This window comes from Cynocephalus volans, chromosome 11, assembly GCF_027409185.1.
Source record: "Cynocephalus volans isolate mCynVol1 chromosome 11, mCynVol1.pri, whole genome shotgun sequence".
Taxonomy (NCBI): Eukaryota; Metazoa; Chordata; class Mammalia; order Dermoptera; family Cynocephalidae; genus Cynocephalus; species Cynocephalus volans.
The window spans coordinates 125147334-125169275 of NC_084470.1; the positions used below are offsets into that span (position 1 = coordinate 125147334).

Consider the following 21942-nt stretch of genomic DNA (forward strand, 5'->3'; position numbering starts at 1 on the left):
GCATGTGAAACTACAGACTGGGATAAGTGCTGGGAAGGAAGGAGAGAGCCAATGCAGCCCTGAGTCCAGAAGCTTCCAGCCCGAGGCCGCCCTCTCTCCCTCTGCGTCCCGTCAGCCCGGAGCCTCTCCCCCAAGCCTGTGGACAGGGGTCTGCGTCCTCCCCACCTGCCGTCCTCTCCCTGCAGGTACTGGACGTCGCTGAGCAACCTGGTGGCGTCCTTGCTCAACTCCATCCGCTCCATCGCCTCCCTGCTGCTGCTGCTCTTCCTCTTCATCATCATCTTCGCCCTCCTGGGCATGCAGCTCTTCGGGGGCAGGTATGATTTTGAGGACACGGAGGTGCGGCGCAGCAACTTCGACAACTTTCCCCAGGCCCTCATAAGCGTCTTCCAGGTAGGCCATCACCTGCACGCCCCTCCCTCTGTCCTTCAAGATCGGGGTGGGCATCACCTCCTCCAGGAAGCCTCCTCTGATCCGCTGTGTTGAGTCCGATATCCTTCTTCAGACTCCGCCATCTCCCGGGCTCTTCTCCATTGCAATGCTGGCTTACCTGTCTCCTCCACGGGAGCTGCGCCCAGTCTGTCTGACCTGTCTTCATCCCTGGTGTCTAACAGAGTGCTGGCCTGCAGGAGATAATAGTTAATAAGCGGTTGGAGTTGGGGTGGGCTGGAAGTCCAGAGGGTACTTTCTGTTCCACGGGCTGCTCACATCTCTGAGGGCAAAGTCAGACAAGGTGAGCTGTCCCTCCCCGAGGCTGGGAAAGCCCCAGAGAAATGCAAACCATTTATCACCCCAGAGGCATGGCCCAGCCAGCTGCTCACTAGAAGCCACCCAAGGGAGCATGGCTGTGACTCGGTCAGGCCTTCAGAGCCACAGGCCTCCTGGAGGGACCTTCTTAGTGTAGGGCATAGGAATGCTCCTCTCTATTGTAGCCGGCATCTCATGAGTGACAACCCCTGTTGTACCAGGGAGGGGCAGCGTGTGACGATCCGTCTGTCCTGTGGTTGGCTTCACCCTCTCTTTCTTCCATGCACCCTGGCTGGCCTGCAGAGGGTACCCACCTCGAGGCACCATGCCTTTCAAGGGGCTTGACATTTCACAGGATTTCTGGAGGCTGGAATAACAGGAGGCCCGGGTGGGAGCAGTACAGTCAAGCCTGGAGATTAGGAATGGAGCTGGGGAAGTGGTGACCCCACGCACCAACTCCATGGCCCTGGAGAGTTATAACATTTTCGATCATGGGAAGAGGGGCCATGAGGAGCGCAGGGACCACTCGTCCTGTGCTGTGGAATGAAGAGAGGAAAGGTCTGGGGGCATGGCAGAGTCAGAAGAGGTCTTTTGTTGTTGCTGTTGTTTGGTGTTTGGCCACTGGTATGGGATACAAACCCTTGGTGTTACAACACCATGCTCTAACCAACTGAGCTAACAGGCCAGCCCTGGAAGAGGCCTTTTGGGCAGTGCAGTCCTGACAGAAGACTCTTGGGTCCCTCTGTGTTCCTGTCCCTTCATTCCTCCCTCTCCCCCTAGGTCCTGACGGGTGAAGACTGGAATTCTGTGATGTACAATGGCATCATGGCGTACGGCGGGCCATCCTACCCTGGTGTGCTTGTGTGCATTTACTTCATCATCCTTTTTGTCTGCGGCAACTGCATCCCCTCAGGAGCAGGGTGCAAAAAAGAGCTTCGGGAGGGAGCGGTGAAAAGGGCTTAAGATGGGGGCCGAGTGTGCCCACTTGCTAGGCAGCCAGGCCTTCTGGCTGGAGGGGAGCTCCAGGCTCATGGCACGCATGGGGGGTAGGACAGAACAAATGCAGGTATAACTATAGGTTCATTCCTCCACCAGAAAGGTTAGAGAACCACAGGCGTGATTGGTTACAGGAGGGAGGAATTAATCCCAGCAAGGCTGGTGATCCTGGAGCAGAAGGAGGCAGGACCGGGCTCAGCGGAGGAGCAGTGGAGATGGTGGGACAGCCTGGACCAAAGGTTTGGAGGCAGGCAGGGAGGAACCAGGACTTTGTGGCCAGGGGTGATCGGCCCGAACACTGGGACCAGAAAGATTGAGACAGGACAGGCCGAGAGGTGAGATGAGCAGATGGGACGTTGAGGTGGATGGTGGATGGGCTAGAGAGATGCTGGCAGTGCCCGAGCAGTCCTGACGCCAATACCACGGGATCTGAGAGTATGGGAGGGTGCACGCACAGGGTGGGGACCATTGTTCCTTGAGCTCATGGGTGCCTAGCATGGTTTTCACTTGCTCTGCCTCACTGGCTCCCACACAGCCCCAGGTGGGAGCTGGGGTCAGTTCTGGACAGGAGATGGGGGAGATTCAAAGGCCAAGTGGATTCAGGCCCCATCGTGGGTACCCTCTGCAGGCAGGCTTCCTTGAGTTCCATTGTCTATGTCCCTAGGCCCACGGCCTCCCATGGGGTAGCTCTGGTAAGAGGGACTCCAACTACCTCACCCAGAGAGTGGGGTTAGGTCCTGCCAACATGCAGGCAGGGTGGGACTCCTTTCTCAAGGGCTTTCCTTCCACCACAACCCAAGTTTCTTTAGCTGGACCCTTCAGATATCCTGCTCAACGTCTTCCTGGCCATTGCTGTTGATAACCTGGCCGAGGCAGAGAGCCTGACTTCCGCCCAGAAGGCCAAGGCCGAGGAGAGAAAACGCAGGAAGATGTCCAAGTGAGCGCTGCATCTGCAACAGGGGAGGACCTGGAGTGTTCAGTCTTGGCTGTGGCCTCCCAGCTCTGGGCGGGGGCCTCCCCAGAGCTGATGAACAGGGGCCACAACATCATGACACCTGCCCCCACGAGCTGGCTTCTGCAACCAGCACATGCAGGGACTGCTGAAGTCCTGTGAGGTGTTCCTGCAGGCAGGACTAGAGGCAAGCTGGCCTTCTGGACAGGCCTCAGGAAATGTGATGGCAGAGCCAGGCAGGATGGCACAGGCCACCCTGGCCAGAGGTCCTGGGAGCTCCCGTCCTGCCCTGCTACAGAGTCTCTGTGCTTCTTGGAGGGAGTCATTTCCCTTTGCTGAGCCTCAGGCATCCTCTCATCTGTGAAGAGTTGACTACTCAGGTCCTTTACAAATCTCTCCATCTATGGTTTTGTCATTTAACTCTTTGTGGCCTGGGACCCTCCTCTGGAGTGGAAGCAGGACTGGTCTTCTAGATAGTGTTTCTCAAATTCAGACTGATTCAAAGTTTGAATCACCTGGGGACCTGGTTGAAATGCAAATTCCGATGCAAGAAGTCTGAATAGAGTAGGGTGGGGTTGAAGTTCTGCATTTCTAACAAGCTCCCTGGCAGTGCCTGTGCTGCCGGCCAGAGGACCATGCTTTGAGGAACTAGATTCTAGACAGGTCTGCTCCTTCCAGTGCCCATGCCTGCAGGAATGTGGAGGCAAGATGGGAAGAGAAAGGGAGAGAGAGACCAGCAAGAGTCCAGATGTTTCCAAAGAGTTGGAACCGTCTTGGACAAACCATGCTTTCACCTTGTGACTTCTTTATGAGCCAGATGCAAAGCCACTTCCCACCCATTCACTACCAGTGAAGAGTGAATATGGCTGACCAGTGAGCCATGTTTAGCTATGGGTTCAGGCTGGGTATCATGCCCTCTCATCATAGAGAAAGCACTTGCCAGGCCTACTGCCCTTCCTGTTGGTGGCCAATGCTGCTTCTTCCCCACAGAGCCCCCTAAGCCCTTGCTGTGGGGTCCCCTGAAGGTGGTTGTCAGGCTGAACAGATCCCCGAGAACTTTCTGGTTTTGTTTCTACCTTGAATTTTCTTGGTTTTCCAACTCAGGGGTCTCCCAGACAAGTCAGAAGAGAAAAAGTCCATCATGGCCAAGAAGCTGGAACAGAAACCCAAGGGTGAGGGCATCCCCACCACCGCCAAGGTGAGCACCTCATGTGGAGTATTTTAGAGGCAGGATGTGGGGTGGGGAGGTGGGAGAGTGGTCGTCTGGTCTGCCTGCTTATCAGCCAGATGAGGGCATCTTCCTACCTTCTGTTAGAGGGAGAACCAATGGCTACACCTCCTCCAAGGAATCCTGTACTAAGAGGCAGACACCCCAATCTGGGAACCAGACTTCCTCAGAGTCCCAGTTTCCCACCCCTCCTGACACCCACTGTTCCATTAAAAGGCCCAGACTGGCATCCCACCATTTCTAGCCCTGGCCTGCTCATCCAGGCTGGCTCTGCTCCACCTTCCTGGAGACTAAGGGAGTAGAGTTCAAAGGGTCTGGGAGCAGGGCTCCAGAAGGGCTGGGGACCCTGACCTGGGGAGCTCAACTCTCTTCTAGAAAACCAAGCAGGGGGTGCAGTGAAGACGGGCTGAGACAGGCCTAGGCCTTGGCTTTGCCCCTGGTAGCTTGGGCTTCTCCGTTGTAAAATGGAGTGATCATAGTATCACCCATTGCTCAGGCTGTGGGAGGGTGGAGTGAGCCCAGAGCTGTGCCGGCTCTCCAGCCCTGCTCAAGAAGTGGAAACCGCCGCAGCTTTTGTTTTCATCATTCTCTTCATTGTGTTCCTTCCTACAGCTGAAAATCGATGAGTTTGAATCTAATGTCAATGAGGTGAAGGATCCCTACCCCTCGGCTGACTTCCCAGGTGAGGGTCGTTGAGCCAGGCTGGAGCGGGATGCTGGGACTGAGCGGGAAGAGTGCTGTGCTGAGTTCTCCCCACGGGCCGTCTCTTCTGTGCCCCCACCTGGACCCTTCCGTGTGGCGATCAGGCCACTAAAGATGTCCCTTCTGCACCTAGACTTGCAAGCCTCTGCCCGCCTACCTCTCCCTACAATACACACAATAGAAAAATCCACACATTTTATTTTTATTTAATTCAGCAAGTATTTACTGAGTGCCAGCTATGTACATCAGTGCTGAGGACTCAGTTTCCAAGGAGCACAGAGACCCGTAGGCACACATCTTCCCTGCCAGTCACGCAGAACGGATCATAAATAGGGTACACCTATCTATGTGGTGAGGGGGTAGATCAGTCACCATCCAGTGTCCAGGAGGGCTGGGGACTGGACTGACACGGGTGAATAGAACCATGACCGGCATTGTGAGAGAATCCAAAAGGAGACAAGGGTTGGGTGGGAGGAAAGATAAATAAGACATAGCCATGGATAAACTACAAATATCTCCTAAATACAAATAACCAGTGACTGCTGTAGAAACCTGTTCCTCTGGACCAAGGGGAGGACATATGGGGAAGCAGAACCAGGCTGGGTTAATCTTTAAAGTCCACTGGAAGAGCCCTGGGGCCGAAGAGTTTCTCTCTTAGTCACCCATGGGTCCTTTGGAGCACTGAGTCACTGTGGCACTTTTAGGTCTGTTTGTGGAATTGCTGACTAGCATCGTTTGCTCCAGTGACCCTAAGCTCCAAGGGGACTTTGGGTGCCCCAAATAGCACAGTGTTTGGCACAGAGTAGGCTCTCGATAAATAGAATGGATGGATGCATGAAAAGACTGTGCAAAGTGAAGTGTGGGGAGAATGGAGCTGATAGAAGTGTAAAATGCCTTCAAATATCTACCAGAAATGAAGATGTGTTTTAGAATAATTCATTTTGAGTTGTTTCATCTAACAGTCATCATCTGTTAGATGAGAGTGGCTGGCCTACCCCTGGGAGGGTGGCTGGCATGGGAAACCCAAGGCCAGGGAAAAGGGAAGGGGCTGGAAGAAGTAAGAGGGTAGAGTGAGGAATCCTGCTTTTTTTCTTTTTTCTTTTTTTGGCAGCTGGCCGGTATGGGGACCCGAACCTGTGACCTTGGTGTTATAAGGCTGTGCTCTAGCCAGCTGAGCTAACTGGCCAGCCTACTTCTTTCTAAAAGTAACTTGAAATGGCTTCCAACAAAAGATACATATGATAAAATGAACAAGATGAGGAAAGAAGAATTAAGTGGGGGAAAGGATGCCAATACGCTAATTCTAAGAATTATCAGTCTCTGTGATTAAGTACAAAATGTGTCTCTAGATTCCATGGCAGCCCGGGCAAGAGGGGAAGTGTCACATTAGCACGCTCATTCTGAGGAATAACAAAAAGTTCTGGCTGCCTAGGAGAACAGGAGAATTGGAATGTGATTGGGGGAATTGGGGGTGGAGTTTGAGGACCCCCCAGGTGGCCATGGTGGACAGAGCAGAATCCAGTAACTCTTGGCTGCCCTGGGGGTCTCTGCCGGGGGCCAGCAGGGTTAGGGAGGAGGCAAGTGTCAGGTGAGGGAACCTGGGCCAGGATTCTAAAACTAATCATTTCAGAGGGAAGCTGCCAGCATGGATAAAAAGCAATCAATATTTCTTGAACCTCAGCCAGTCCCCAGAACCATGGCAGGTATGGGGAGTGGGGCTGGGGGTAGAGGAGGAAGAGACAGATGTTCCAAGCACATGTGCTGGGTCAGTGGCCATCTGAGGGAACTGAAAACCTGGAGCTCTTAGCTCCAGGGTGGGAGGATCCAGTGGTCAGCCTCGGTGGCACTGACTAAAATGGGGATTTCTCTGGGTTCCCTCACCTGACAGCTGCCTCCTTCTTAACCCTGCTGGCCCCTGGCAGAGCCCCCAGGGCAGCCAAGAGTTACTGGATTCTGCTCTGTCCACCATGGCCACCTGGGGGGTCCTCAAACTCCACCCCCCACTGCCCCATTCACATTCCAATTCTCCTGTTCTGAGCAGCCAGAACTTTTTCTTATTCCTCAGAATGGGTGTGCTAACGTGACACTTCCTGTCTTGCCCAGGCTGCCACGTGATCTAGAGACACATTTTATGCTTAATCACAGAGACCAATAATTCTTAGGATTACCGTACTGGCATCCTTTTCCCCACTCAGAGTCCATTTATTTCAACAACCCTCCTTCCCTTCATCAGTTTCTCAAGTTGGAAAGGTGAAGGAAGGGCGTAGACTGGCCTAGCACTGCACTGCAGCACAGCCAGGACCAGGACTCAGGTCCCCTCATCTGCAGCAGCGTCCCCACGCCCCACCCCCAGCTTATGAGTCCTTGAGGCATTGTGGAGCCAGCTCTGAGATAGGAGATGCAGCCATGAGGCTCCCTGGCCTTGTTCCTAGCCCACTTTTGGAAGGTGCTGGGCCTCCCTCACCTACCCCTGACAGCTCAAACCTGCTCTCTATGGGCAGAGGAAGATGCCCGGGCTGGACTTTGCCAGTGCCGTGCTGTCCCGCAGTGGTCGGTACCCCCTTGGCATGCTGGCTGCACGGCTCCCAGGAGCACAGAAGCCAGAGGCTTAGTGAAGTATGGGAAGACATCCCTAATTTCTCGCCCTACGCCCACAGGGGATGATGAGGAAGATGAGCCGGAGATCCCAGTGAGCCCCCGGCCACGGCCCCTGGCCGAGCTGCAGCTGAAGGAGAAGGCTGTGCCCATCCCAGAAGCCAGCTCCTTCTTCATCTTCAGCCCCACCAACAAGTGCGTGGTCTGTCGGCTGCTGTGCAGGTGCTGGATGGGGCTCTCAGGGAGAGCAGCTTCTCTGCTCTAGAAAGACCTCCTCCCGACTCTCCATGCCTGCAGTTACACTGCCAGAAACTCACTCCTCTCGCTGAAGATCTTGTGCCCTGTATCTCTGGGAGAAGAAACACTTTAAACCTTATCAGTTACTTACACCTAAGGGGGATTGCGTTTACTGGCTCCTTTCTAAGAGCAGTTTTAGACAGGGCAAGGGGATGAGAGCTGGGGGAAACCGTAGTTTTTTTATTGGTTTCATAACTTTACACCCTTAAAATCTACACAGGCTATATATAGTCTTTGTGGAGTTTCATCTGTCTACCTCATGGATAGAGATCAGCCTGTCCCATTCTTTTGGTGGGGAAACCTTGGGCAGGGGGAGATGGCAAGTGGGGCAGGGCCTTCTTTGGGAGGTGGGACTGAGGCTACAGAAACAGAATGTGGGTGGGGGGACAGGGCCTACTGCATGTCCTGCTAGAGGACCATTCAGATGCAAGGGTACACTTGTCCCCTGACGCTGAGGGCAGGGGGTGGATCTGGTGTCCCTCTGCAGGATGGAGGGTGCTGAAGCCTGAGTGTCCAGTAGCTCACAGCTCCCCATGCCCTCTCCTTACCCCACCAGGATCCGTGTCCTGTGTCACCGCATCGTCAATGCCACCTGGTTCACCAACTTCATCCTGCTCTTCATCCTGCTCAGCAGTGCTGCACTGGCCGCCGAGGACCCTATCCGGGCCAAGTCTGTGAGAAATCAGGTGACTGCAACCCTGCCCATCTGCCAGCTCAGCCCCCTGCTCCATTCCCTCCTCAGCTGCCCCCACACCTCACTCTGGTGCCCGGAGCTCAGCTGCATCCTCTATGTAGCTGTAGGCCTCAGGGCTTCTTAGAGTTTAATTCCTTAGGGTCAGACTGCCCACTCCACCCTTCTGAGCAGTCCTGCCACAGCATGGGGCACAGACAGGCTCTTGCTGCCTGCTCTTGAAGATGTTGAGGAGGAGGAGGAGGAGGAGGAAGGGTCTTGCTCCACTCCCTCTCTCACTGGCTTCTCTCTTCCCGTTCCCGGCCCCAGATCCTTGGACATTTTGATATCGCATTCACCTCTGTCTTCACTGTGGAGATTGTCCTCAAGGTGAGTGAAGATTGTGGACAGCCCTGGGCATGGGGATTCTCTGAGCTGGAGAATGGGACCCTCCTTGATGTGGCTCCAACTTACATACATGGAAGTCACTCAGGGGCTGGGCTGAGGGGTAGGAGAAAAGCAGAAAGAAGGTAGAGCACGTGGGAGAGACCCACAGGACCCAGGAGGCCGGATGGGGTTTCAGCTCCTAAGCGGGGTGAGTGGGCGAGCAGGTGGCAGGGTGGATGGCTGGAGGCATGGCGTGCAAGTGACCCAGCGCCTGCCACCTCTCAGCAGAGCACGGCCATGTCTGTGAGGCCTTCAGCATTTGTCTTCCACACTGAAGGCACGGTTGGCTTGGAAACAGACCTGGGAGGCTGTGATTTGTTCCCAGACCTTTGTCACTAGTGATTGCAAAGGGCTTTCCCTCCAGAGAAGTGACCATTGCCCCGAGCTGGGTCCTTGTGGCTCTGCCCCACCTTGCCCTTCTCACGCCTCATCTGCAGTATCACTGCTGCCCATTCTTGAGGTGTACACTCTGGGTTCAAGCCATCATGGGGGTGGTGGAATCTGAGGGGCAGAGGGCGGACCCATCTGCAGCTGAAACCCCGTGGCCCCAGCCTTCACATTCATGAAGGAGGAGAGGGTAGCTGTGCACAAGGAGAGGACACCAAGAAGGCTGTGGCATGAAATTGGGACAGTCCCTTATCTCAGGGCCTCAGCGGTGTAAGGAGTTGAGCAGAGGGAGACAGTGGCTTCCCTGAGGTCACGGAGGACTTTGTGGAGGTGCGGGGATTTAGAGCTAGAGCTTGAGATTGGACAGGACTCCATTAGGCAGAGATAGCTAGGGCAGGCCAGGAGGACAGACAATACCAGATGCATTGAAAGGAGATTTGGGGACACGCTCAGAGAGGAGAAAGTGACCCTTTGGGCTGGGATGTAGTGCACATACAGAGGAGGCCTGAGTACTGAGGCTGGGAGGGCAAGTTGAGGCCCAATCACGCAGGGCCTTGAATGCCAGGAAAGCCTTCGGCCCTATCAGACTTGAAGGGCACAATGTGTTCGTGCAAAGGCCTGGGAGACTTTTAGAGAGTGCATGAAAGAGGCCGAGAGGTGAGCAAGAAGGCAGGGCACTGGGAAGAGATGCAGAGGGAAAAGAGAGGGTCCAGGGGCCTGGCGAAGGTCTCGAGTCCTTGAGGGTTGTTTGGCCTGACTCAGCCATTTCTAAGGCAGAGGTGATTTGCCAAGCTTTCCAGGGAGGAGGGGAATTTTACCATGTCCCGCAGAGAGAAGGGGGCCCGGGCTCTCCCCTGATGGAGAGCTCCACAAGGAAGAGACCTGGGGCTCCCTGTAGCACAGAAGAAAATCGCGCTCTGGGAGCCAAGCCTGGCACCGCTGCCTGTGAGCAGTCCCCGCACGCAGCAGCTGAGAGCAGAGGGCGTGAGGAAGAGCACCTAGGCCGCTGCAGGAGTTGAGTGAGACAGAGATCTTCTGCCTCAATGAGTGCTCTTCCTGAGCAGACTGAGGCGAGGAGCTTCTTTGTGGGGAACAGCTCCCCCACCCGCCCCCAGGATGCGGCCTCTCTCTCCCCAGATGACGACCTATGGTGCCTTCCTGCACAAGGGCTCCTTCTGCCGCAACTACTTCAACATCCTGGACCTACTGGTGGTGGCCGTGTCCCTCATCTCCATGGGACTTGAGTGAGCAGGGGCAGGGGCCAGCCCCAGGCATGGACCCTCTCTGCTGTGTGCCAGGGCCTCAGAATGGGAGTCCCACCCACCATTTGTTGGTGGGCATCGTGCCACAAGAGGAGGATCTCTCAGGGCTATTGATGGGGGGTTGGGGGGTCCTTTTGTTGTCACCAGCTGGACTGAAATGATAATCCTAAGTGGGCAGAGCCCTGTCCTTGAGACTAGAAGGGGATGCAGATAGAGGGAGGTGGTCCCCCAGCTGCCCCATAGGGTGCACAGCCCCTGCCTTCGGGTGGGGTCACACCCTGTCTGATGGGAGAGGCAGAGCCTACAACCTCCCATAGAGGAAGCCCTTATTCCGCTGCATGACACAGCCACATAAGCACTGGCACAGTTATCGGGGTGGGGGGTGGGGTGGGGGGGGGTGGCTTTGCCCTGGGGTAGGGCACACACGCAGCTGAAGGAAAGGGACAGGGGAAGATGGGAGTGCGCTCGGGCAGAAAGGCAGCAGGCGTGGAGAGCTGGAGGCAGGAGGCGGTGGAGTCTCCCTGGCTGATCTGGCTGGCTGCAGCAGGCGGCCCTCAGCCCCCGCCCCTCTGCTGCCTCCCCCAGGTCCAGCGCCATCTCTGTGGTGAAGATCCTCAGGGTGCTGAGGGTGCTCCGACCTCTCCGGGCCATCAACAGAGCCAAGGGGTTGAAGGTGAGAGAGGGCCTGGGCTGGACCCCAGGGAGAGGGAAGAGAGGGCTGCAAGGTCCTGACTCCAGAAACCTCAGCCCAGCCACTGTCCCGCCTCCTTGGCCAACTCGCTGGGAGGCAGCAAGTCATGCACTTCTGCGGTCCCCTCAGCTGGAATGCGGGGGTGCATTGGTGCAGACCCAGCCCCCATTGGCCCATCCCTCCCCAGCATGTGGTGCAGTGCGTGTTTGTGGCCATCCGCACCATTGGCAACATCGTCCTGGTCACCACCCTCCTGCAGTTCATGTTTGCCTGCATCGGCGTGCAGCTCTTCAAGGTGAGCCCCGCCTGTCAAAGCAGCCCCCTCGCTTCCCCAGCCCTGGGGCCAGCTCTCAGGCTGAGGCAAGAGCCAGCTGGTTTCCCTCCTCCTAAGCAAAGGGAACCCCAAATTGTGACAGCAGCTGTTCTCGAATGCACAGTTTTGAGGCTAAGATAGTGCAAGTCTAGATCTGGTTTCCCAGGTGATGCCAGTCCCTGGCCTCCGTGGCTATTGGATATGCTCTCTCCCTGCCCCTCCACATGTCTCCACGAGGATGAAGACCCTCCTCTCACAGGCCCTGGAATCACCCTCACACCCTTGCCACTTCCTCCCACCTTGCCAGGCCTACTAAAACACATGCCCCACCCCAACCTCAAACTTCCACTGCCTTCAGTGCAGCTGCGCTTCTGCAGCCCGCAGTCTGGCAGGTCTGTCTGCATCATCTGTGTCCACCAGGAGCATCTGAGGGTGGGAGCCCATCACTTCACATCTGGAGCTGATCTTATTCTGCTTTTGCTTTCCTGGGAGGACACAACTATGCAGCTTCTCTCTAGGAATCAGCCCGACGGGGCATCCCCTCCCACAGAGCTGATTTTTGATGGCTCTGGCTCTCAGATCACCTGCAGGACACAGAAATTGATACCTGACTATACCACAGACCCTCTGATACTTCCTGTCATGACCCAATCTGCTCCTGCCCCCAAAGTGTGATCTTTTAAAGTCATGATTATGTAACCTCAGTCAGCCACAGACATGTGATGGCATCATTTTACAATCGCCTGTTCATTCAACAAACGCGTATGGAGCATTTTGTACATATGTGGGCCAGGGCCTCTGCAAGGGCTGAGGGGATCACAAGCCAAACCCTCCGTGGGGGCAGGAAATGGGCTTTGGGGGAAGCAGTGAGGGTGGAGCTCCCAGAGGACCTTCAGGAGGGTGGGTCCTGTTGGTCATAGTCCTGCAGGGACACCGCCAGCCAGCTGCACAAGGCCTTCTCTTCCTAGCCCAGCCAAGAGCTGTCCACATCCCACCCATGGCCACAGAATTCCCCTGAGGGCAGAGTCCGTGTCTGGCTCATCCTTTACCTGGCACCTACCCAGAGCCTAGCACACGGGGCCTACCAGACATGCTCCCTGATGGAATGAATGAGGAGCTGCCCTTCCTTTGGCTCCCAGGTCCCTTCCAGGCAAGAGCAATTGTCCTTCGACACCCCAACCCCTGCGCTCCAGTCTCTCACCAGAAGACCCCCAGGTAATAGGCACACGTCAGTGACAATTGGCATGTCACTCTTCTTTACATTTCACTCTGTGGAAATTTGTCACATGCATTCCCTGTTATATCAAAGACCAGCTTTTCTTTCCACATTAAATTGGGTGTTTGGTTTCATGTGCCCAGAAACCTGCCCAGTGGCAGCTGTGTCCACTCCCTGCTTGTCCCCCAACACCACCACCTCACCTTCACCCTCTGCTCCAGCAACCATAACAGCACAAACCTCTGGGGTGATGGGCGGCTGTGCTTTCGGCTAGTCCTGTGTCCTTGGCGGAGGCATTTTCCTCTCTGGGTCTCTGAAGGAACTGGACCAGAATCCATGGATTTCAAACTTAATTTAGCCACGTTAAGACCCAGCAATCAACTCCTTTTGTTTGAATGAAATCTTTTGCAGGTGTCCAATATGTTCCATAGATAAAAGGAGAGGCTCTGGCTGAAATAAGTACAGGGGAGCACAGAGCCCTCATGCTCAGGCCTCGGGGTGGGGGGACCCTTGTTCAAATCTGAGACAAGTTGACTTGCCAGGGTCCAGCTGGGCTCCATGTCACAGCTCCTGCCCCAAAGGCCGCCCCACTGGCAGGAGGAGGAAGGTGGGACGTGGGGAAACTCCTCTTCTTTGCTCTGTAATGGGGAGACCCTGGAGGCCTTCTTGCAGCACTGGGGGAGGTGAGTGGACTCAGAGGCCACAGCTCCCTGGGGGAGGGGCACTCTGCAAATGCCAGGCTAAGGCACTGGGTTCTCAGCCTCGGTAGCAACTAGGCCAGGTAGGGAAGCTCATGGGGGAGCTGTGGGAATGGACGGTGGTAAAGGAGAAAGACTATTCTGGGGCCCTGCCCCAAGGGTGAGACCACCCCTCTGAGAGGAAGAGACAGCTCCTCCTTCTAGACACCCGCCTTCCCTTCTCTCTTCCACCACTCACGCCATAGCCCGCTTTTCTCTCCTGTTTCCTTGACAACATGTCTCCCTCCCTCCTCCTCCTGGACGCAGGGCAAGTTCTTCAGCTGCACTGACTTATCCAAGACGACAGAAGGGGACTGCAGGTACACCATGCTCTGCTGGCTGAGGCTGTGCGGCGGGAGGCATCACTAGGCGGGGACAGCGTATGAGGGGCAGGCGGCCCTTCAGGCTCGAGACTGGGGAAGCGGAGCCATTAGGAGGAATGTTCATGGATGCTCCTTTCACTAGGGTAGCTGTGGAGAAGGGGTGCCCAGTGGGGTTCCCTCTGGTCCCAGATCCGGACCTTCATTCCTCCTGCTCGCTCACTGCCCAGGGCCCAGAGGATGTGGGTGGGGCGGGGTCCGCCAGTCATGCTCAGGGCGTGACTGGGCCCCTCTGTGTCAGGGGCTACTACTATGTGTACAAGGATGGGGACCCCACGCAGATGGAGCTGCGTCCCCGCGAGTGGATACACAACGACTTCCACTTCGACAACGTGCTCTCTGCCATGATGTCCCTCTTCACAGTCTCCACGTTCGAGGGATGGCCTCAGTGAGTGAGGGTCGGGATGGTTCCAGGGAGCCAGCTGGCACTCCTGCAGCCCCCAATGCTCCGTGCCAGGCCTGAAGCAGGTGTTCAACATGCCCCACCACCTGTGATGATCTGTAGGACTTGTGGGTTGACTGATCCCTCCAAAGTGAGCCTGACCACTTTGTGGGCTCTGACAAAATGTACCCAGTTCTGTAGGCATTTAGCTCTCTGCCCACAAGGGAACCCTTCTGATAGGTTAGGATAGATGGGGCACTCTGCGGAAAGGCAGGGCCATCCCAGCATTGGGTCCAGCTTTGCCTGGCCCAGTCCTAACTTCTCTCCAATCACTTGACTGTTGAGAAAGCTTTCTTGGCTCCCTGTAGCCAGGGGGATAAAGCGCCCCCTTCCTTGCCTGGCTCTCTGCCTCTTCGCCCCAGCCTTGCCGTTGTCTCTGCTCTGCCCACCCTAAGGCTACTGTACAGGGCCATAGACTCACACAAGGAGGACATGGGCCCTGTCTACAACAACCGAGTAGAGATGGCCATCTTCTTCATCATCTACATTATCCTCATCGCCTTCTTCATGATGAACATCTTTGTGGGCTTTGTCATCGTCACCTTCCAGGAGCAGGGGGAGACGGAGTACAAGAATTGTGAGCTGGACAAAAACCAGGTGCCTGGGCTGCCTGCTGGAGATGGAGAGCAGAGCCCCAGCAGGCCTTTTGCCAGCCTGAGCCCTAGGGTCTGGCCAGGGAAGAGGGCCCCCGGGTGATCCCCCAACCTTGATGCCCAGCCCTGCCTCCATGCATCCCACCACATCCCAACCTGAAGCAATTCAAGTTGGCGGAGTGAGGGGTCGTCTCATGGAACCCCCATGATGCCCAGAGAAAGGAAGCCCTCCAGAGCCCCTGTGCTAGTCTAGACCATGGTGGGAGGGGGCTGTGATAAGTCAAGGTGAACCCAAGTGCTCAATGGGATTCTTCCCTTAAGTAGTCCACAGAGTCCCTCAGCCACAAGCTCCTGGCCACAGGCCTCCCTCATGCCTGTGGATGTGGGCATGGAGGGGGAAGGGGCCTCTTGGTGTGACCTGCCCCATTGTGTTGCATCTCAGCGCCAGTGTGTGCAGTACGCCCTGAAGGCCCGGCCGCTGAGGTGCTACATCCCCAAAAACCCATACCAGTATCAGGTGTGGTATGTTGTCACCTCCTCCTACTTTGAATACCTGATGTTTGCCCTCATCATGCTCAACACCATCTGCCTGGGCATGCAGGTAAGGGCCCCCCCAGGAGATGAGTGTCTGATCAGACAGGGGCCTGGGCCCTGGGCAGGGCAGGGTGAGTAGGGCAGGCTTCTCTGGTTCCCCCCAGCAGACATTTCCTGTGCACTGCGTGGTGAGGTGCTATGCAGGACACAGAAGTGAACTGGACCCGGGCCTTGTCACCATGCACTTATGGTTTATTAAGGAGATAATTCAAGCATATGAAAAGTGTAGTAATTCTGCAAACAGGAGGTGGCTACTGCAGAAGGAGGAGGGAGTATAGGAAGTAGAAAGTGCTTTCTCTGTTTTTCTTTTGCTGTTGCAAATCTGGATGGTTCAGTTGGTTGGAATCCTGGCTCTGGTCCCAAGAAAAATGGGTTTAGAACAGGTGTCTCTCTTAGGAGTTGAGGACCTTTATAGACAATACCATAATCAGCAGCATCGTTATCAAGCCTTAATTAAGCATCTGAATCCTTAAGCCCTATATAAATTGAACTGCACAGCTAGGCTGCCTGCCCCTAGGAGCCCAAGCCATACCCAACAATGAGACCACACACTGCCAGGTCGTAAGATATGGAAAGAGAATCCCTGAGCCAGCAGGCCCAGATCTCGCAGAAGATCGTGAGCAGTAACTTGTGTTTGAGGTCAAGTCAGGAAGCAGAATTGGGCAGTCCTGCCAAGACAGGGTAGGGTGGGGCAGCCATCAGAGCCTCCGGAACTACCTGGGAAGGTTTTGTAGAAAAGCTGGGATTTCATCACCTTTCTTTAAAAAGGGTAAGAGATTCCTGGGAAAATTTCTAAGGAAATGGATTTAAGGAGGGTTGTAGTGATGGGCCAAGGGGCAAAGGTTATTGCTTTTAACTGCCTCACCATCATTGGGAGCAGTGTGCAGATACAGTAAGCTTGGTGAGCTCAGTTTCCTACAAGCAGCCAGTGATAAGACCAGCTGTGGAACCTGTGCCCAAATGACTGGGTGGAATCTGTCATAGAGCCCTGCATGGGGGACCTCCCGTTCTGGTCATCCCAGAACAGATACATTCATAAAATGGCCTTGCAGCCCTGTGGGTAAATAAACCCACTCAGGGGGACTTGGGACTGGAGCGCCCCTCCGCCCCTCTCATTACCTCTGTGGTGTTGGTGGTGAAGGGGGTGGAATTCATAGGAGTGCCAAAGCAGGCTCCTAGTTTTCTGATCTAAAACCAGGTGGGCGGGGGGCCCAAGGAAGGTTTGGGGGCCACCCAGGAAGAGGAGGGAGCTTTGGGAATGCAATCTGCAGGATGGGCAGATCTGGCCGACCCACCTCTCCCATGTCCCCTCCGCAGCACTACAACCAGTCAGAGGAGATGAACCACATCTCAGACATCCTCAACGTGGCCTTCACCATCATCTTCACCCTGGAGATGGTCCTCAAGCTCATGGCATTCAAGGCCAGGGTGAGTGCTGGGGTTACAGGGCCAGATGAGCAGTTGCAGCCTGGAGGAACATCCTCCCACACCCCCTCATTCTACCCAAGTCCCCTCTTTCCAGCATTTCTGCTCCCGCCCTGCTCACCCCTTTGCCCACGTCCACCTTCAGGTACAGGGCAGGTGAAACCAGAATTGACCGATGACAGAACAGATGCTGGGCACCTCTTCCATGCCCCCTTCTCTGAGCCTGTCTGACTACCCTGCCTTCCTTAAGCTTCTGAAAAATGGTCCCAAGGCCAGGGGGAGTATCTTGCCCTGTATCTTTTGTTCCCAAGTCCACATTCACAGTTCCCAGCCCAGCCACTCCCTGTCAATTCTGCAATCTCAAGCCCAAGCAGGACTTTAAGTGGGGTTCAGGGGATGCAAGAGTTCCCCATCTGGACCAGACACCAAATCCTAAGTTCCCAACATCTTTCTCTCTCCCCTCCTACCACTTTATGTTCTGGAGGAAGGAAGTGAAGAGCCTAGCAGAGAGGGGTATCAGAGTGGGTGGGCCCACTGGAGCACCGGTGGGTCGTGGAGCCGGGGCACCCCACTTGGCCTGACCCAGCACATCCATGTTACCTCGGGCAGGACCCCTGGCCTCTGCTGGCTGCCAGAGCTCCTTCCTCCCCAGGCTCACCCCCTGCTCACCCATCTCTTTCCTTCCCAGGGCTATTTTGGAGACCCCTGGAATGTGTTCGACTTCCTGATTGTCATTGGCAGCATCATTGACGTCATCCTCAGCGAGATCGACGTGAGTATCAGGCGAACAGAGCCACCCCTGGGGTGGGGCCAAAAGCACTTGTTCAGTCCACAGATACTTGTGATGTACCCACTGCGGGTGCAGCGTGGCACCCCAGGGGTGACGAGGGTGGAAATGACAAGTCGTGGCTTCTGGCCTCAAGGAGCTACAACCCTGCAGAGCAGAGGGAGACCTCAGAGAGCAGGTTGACATCACGAGTGCACCAAACCCAAGAGCTGTAGTGGAAAGGAGACGTCGTCTGCGGGTGGGGTGGGCAGGCAAGACTTCATGGAGGCAGCACGATCCGCCTGAAAGGGGCGCGGTGATTAGACGGGGAGAGGAGAACAAGGGCCACAGGCAGGGCCACTGGAGGAGAGGCACGGGGTGGGAAACACAGGAAGGGCCAGGGCGTGCTGAGGGGTCCAGCATAGCAGAAGCATATGAACACGCAGGCGAGGGGCGGGGGCCGAGGCTGGAGAGGTAAGCGGGGTGCGGCAGGTGGTGGGGGTGAAACTGTGCTCAGGCAGTGGAGGTCACAGCAGGACTTTGAACAGGGCAGTGCGAGGGTCAGAGCCCTATTCTAAAAAGTTCATCTGGAGATGAGGGACAGAGGTGAGAATGACTAGAAGCGAGGGGCCCAGTTAGGGAGTCAGCCAGTCATTCATCCTGCAAACACTCACTGAGTCCCTCCAATGTGCCTGGTGTGGTTCTTAGTGCTAGAGATACAGCAGGGAACAAAATTGTGGGGGAAACAGACCAAAAAAAAAAATAGATCAATCCGTAACATGACAGGTGTGGCAAATATGTATGATCAAGAAAAAGGAAATAAAAAGGAGGTTAAGGACTTAGAGCGGAAGGGAACGGGAAGGTGGTGTCAAGATGCCATTGAGCAGAGAACTGAAGAGAGTGATGGGGGGAGCCCTGCAGGATGGGGGACACAGTGTTGCAGGGAAGGAGAGCCCGTGCAAAGGCCCTGCCGTAGGAGCTGGAGTGGAGAGTGGTGAAGATAAGGTCAGAGAGAGAAGGCAGGGGTCAGGTTATCCAGGACCCAGGAGACCTGTGTTGAGAACAGCTGTAGGGGACACGGGGTCTGACGCGGGAAGAGCATTCAGGAGGCTACTGCATAATCCACATGGGAGTGGTGGTGCTGGGCTGCTGGCTGTGCGGTGAGAAGTGGTCAGCTTCTGGATCTGTTCTGAAGGCTGAGCTGACGGGAAGGCAAATGGCCCAGCAGCTGAACCAAGAGACGGTGTGTGGAGGGCATGAGGCTCTGGAGGTGGGATGAGAAACAGCAGCAGGATCTGTGTTTCAAGGGGGGGAGAAGGAGGCAGGGGGGAGGTTTCAGCCAGAGAAGTCCATGTTCAAGATCTCAGAAGTCGGATCCTCCAGGGTTGTGGCCTCGCTGAGGATAGCTGCAGAGTGAAAAGGGGGAGCAGGAGACAGGATGGAGGGGATCCAAGAAGCAAAGGCCGAAATCAAAAGACAGGGGGTGGGGAGAGAAGGGCATTCATCTTTCTGTGCCCCCCTAATCATGGCCATGGTGGGATACTACCCAAGGGGTGGTGTTAGTAGGGGACTAGCCCCAAAGCCGGCAGGCTCGGCCACGTGTAGGCCTTCCTTCTGAACTTCCCGCCGCTTAACAAAAAGCCCTGTAGGCTGTGCCAGCCCGTGGGTGAACCTTATGGTGAGTGGGGGGTGGGGCGGGGCAGAAGAATCAGCACTGGAGATGCCTGAGAGGGGGTGGGGCTGAGGGAAGCAGCTGGGGAAAATTCTGGAGTCTGTGAGCCCTCGGCTGAGGTTCCTGAAGGCTGAGCCCTGGCAGGCAGCAGCACCTTCTGGGGACTTGGCTGTCACACTGGCTATGTGGTGTGCTAGCGGAGGGCCCAGGCTGGGAACCCTGTTCACCCCACCCCCACCCCCACCCCACGCACATGACAGTGACAGACAGAACTCCATCTGCTCAGATCCCCTGAGGAGGCGGGGCTGACAAGGGGCGGGTAGGCTCTGGGCAAAACTTCCAAGTGTGTGTGTGTGTGTGTGTGTGTGTGTGCGCGTGTGCGTGTGTGTGTGTGCGCGTGTGCGTGTGTGTGTGTGCGTGTGCGTGTTGCATATTTCCATCCATGCTCAGTTTTTGCTGGGCAAATAGCATCCCAAGGGGCCCCATGGTTTGAGAGCTGGAGGAGAGAACTCGAAACAGCTCAAATTAAAAATATTTATTTCTTAACGTTTGAAATCTGTGTAGGGGAGGCCTGGATAAATTAATAAAGTTTCTGTGGTGGTAGAGGACAGGAGGGTGTCATCAGTCATTATTTGATTTTTACAAGTGGCAGATGTCCCTTACAGGAACATTTGCTTGAAGTTATGCTAAGATTAATTTATATTCCTGACACACAAACCAGGGAAAGCTTTAGGGTATAATGACTGTTAGAACTTTCTGCAATGATAGCAATATTCTGCCCTGTCCAATGTAGTAGCCACTTGCCACATGTGTCTACTGGTCACTTGAAATGTGGCTAGTGGTACTGAGGAAGTGAATTTCTCATTTTATTTAATTTTTACTGTAATTCAAATAGCCACACGTGGCGGGGGGCTACCATGTTGGACAGCACAGGTGGAGAACACTGGTTGTCGGTCTTGGCTGTACATGGATGACGTGGGGCACGTTTTAACCTCTGAAGCCAGGCCCCATCCTCTAGAAGTTGACTTAATTGTCCTGGGTGGGGGCCCGACAAAGGTATGTATATTTTTAAGGTTCTCCACATGATTCTGATGCGCAGCCAGGGTTGGAAACCAGCGTCCCGGGGAAAAGCTGCCCAAGAGAGTGTTGCTTGATGGGGAAACCAGTATGGCAGGGATCAGTCTACCTGCAGATAATTGGAAGATAAAACAATGACTTTCCCCGACCCAGGGCTCCAGAACAAGGGCTTCTCGTGAAATGTGGCCTAAGGGAGAAGTATGGAGTAAACAGGAGAAAATGTGCTCCCACATGCCCATCCTCCTACCCTCTAAGAGCCTGACCACTGAGACGTAAGCCCAGTCCCAGTCCTGGAGCAGAGAAACATCTGCTGTGGGGACCAGACACCCCGAGAGGAGCTTTGTCCCTGGAAGATGGGACTTCCAGAAGGGCCCCAACCCTGGCCTCAGAGTGATAGGGGTGTGAATCCACTTACAATGACTGGCAGATATTTTCCAATGTGCCCTCGTCAGGGATGTCCCCAGCATCACATGTCCCAGACACATAGAAAGAACCCAAGCCCCTGTCACCTGTGGGAGCGGCCTGTGTCCAGTCTTCCCTCCCTCTCGCCCCCTCGTCCCCAGCCTCTTGCCTCACTGTTCCCACCGAGCTTCCTCCTCACTGCCCCCGCCCCCGCCCCTCACTGACAACCACTGGGGTCTTCAGCCCCTGCCTCTCCGTGTCTTTTTTCTCTCGTTAACTCTTCTGTGCGTCTGTCCTTTCTGACACGTCTCTTCACCTCCCTCCCATGTGTCCCTCCTCCTCCCTCTCCTCTCCTTCCCCTCCCACGTGTCCCTCCTCCTCTCCTCTCGTCTCTTTTCTCCACAGACTTTCCTGGCCTCCAGCGGGGGACTGTATTGCCTGGGTGGAGGCTGCGGGAACGTTGTAATTCCAGGCTGCATGAGCCTGCCCGGCACGCCCGCCAGCTCTCTGCCCTGCAGCTTGCATGCTTAGGCCTGGCTGCGTGTGTTGCATGGGGCGGACCCAGCACTCAGGCGCCCTTCCCCACAGCAGGCCCTCTGAGGGGCCGGGGTTAGGGTGGGGGTGGGGGCTCTGCAGTCAAATGTGCATGGATACAGTGGCTTCCTCAGAGCCCTGGGAAATGGATCGAGGGTTCTCTCAAGCACCCTCTATGCAGATGGGAACACAGTCCAAAAAGAACTGTGATTGCTGGCATGGGACCTCAGTGACGTTTCATTGGGCACCAGCTTTTGGGGACACAGGAAGCGGGGCAGAGAGAACTCTTCCCTTCCAGAGTTGTCCTTGAGTCTGAGGCTGGCATAAGGGCAAGGCTGGCCCGGCTTAGAACAGCCGTGTGCAGGGCAGGAGTAATAGGGAGTATCCACTTCGAATTTATGGTGACAGAGCAGCCAAGCTTTTGGGAACCTTTGCACTGGGAGGGCACTAAGGCAGAGACTGCGGGAGGACCACCAGGCTCTTCAGCTCGGTGGCAGCTTGAGGAGAAGGTGAGAGGAGCAGGAGGCCCCAGAAAGGCAGGCAGTGGGCCTGGTGCAGCCTCACCCCAGGGCGGATCCCTGCTGCTGCTCCCGAGCATGGCTCACCACACTGCTCGCCGCCCCCATGTCCTCCTCCCCTCCTCCCAGCGGAACAGCCCAGAGCCCTGAGCCCAAGGAGCGTCCAGAGCTAGTGGACAGCAGGGGCCATGAGGTGGGGCTGGAACTGCCCCCTGCCACGGCCATCCCCCAACACACACACTGCGCCTCCGCCCCGCCCTGCCCCTTACCCCTCTGAGGAGCCACCCCAGACTGACCTC

General features: G+C 55.7%; 1 protein-coding gene across 2 annotated transcripts in view; it reads left to right on the forward strand.

Moving 5' to 3' along the window:
- CACNA1S (calcium voltage-gated channel subunit alpha1 S) overlaps positions 1–21942 on the forward strand; it is a 68041-nt gene that overhangs the window by 33848 nt on the left and 12251 nt on the right. Inside the window, exons 12-29 of one of the 2 annotated variants that reach the window (XM_063113624.1) lie at positions 186–393; positions 1528–1648; positions 2566–2680; positions 3800–3893; positions 4536–4605; positions 7283–7415; positions 8074–8203; positions 8518–8577; positions 10159–10265; positions 10869–10956; positions 11162–11269; positions 13508–13560; positions 13862–14008; positions 14458–14659; positions 15098–15256; positions 16567–16677; positions 17363–17446; positions 20997–21053. In XM_063113624.1, coding sequence (XP_062969694.1) covers positions 186–393; positions 1528–1648; positions 2566–2680; positions 3800–3893; positions 4536–4605; positions 7283–7415; positions 8074–8203; positions 8518–8577; positions 10159–10265; positions 10869–10956; positions 11162–11269; positions 13508–13560; positions 13862–14008; positions 14458–14659; positions 15098–15256; positions 16567–16677; positions 17363–17446; positions 20997–21053 — 2047 coding nt within the window. The remainder of the gene's footprint in view (positions 1–185; positions 394–1527; positions 1649–2565; positions 2681–3799; positions 3894–4535; positions 4606–7282; positions 7416–8073; positions 8204–8517; positions 8578–10158; positions 10266–10868; positions 10957–11161; positions 11270–13507; positions 13561–13861; positions 14009–14457; positions 14660–15097; positions 15257–16566; positions 16678–17362; positions 17447–20996; positions 21054–21942) is intronic. The other variant, XM_063113625.1, reaches the window with a different exon arrangement.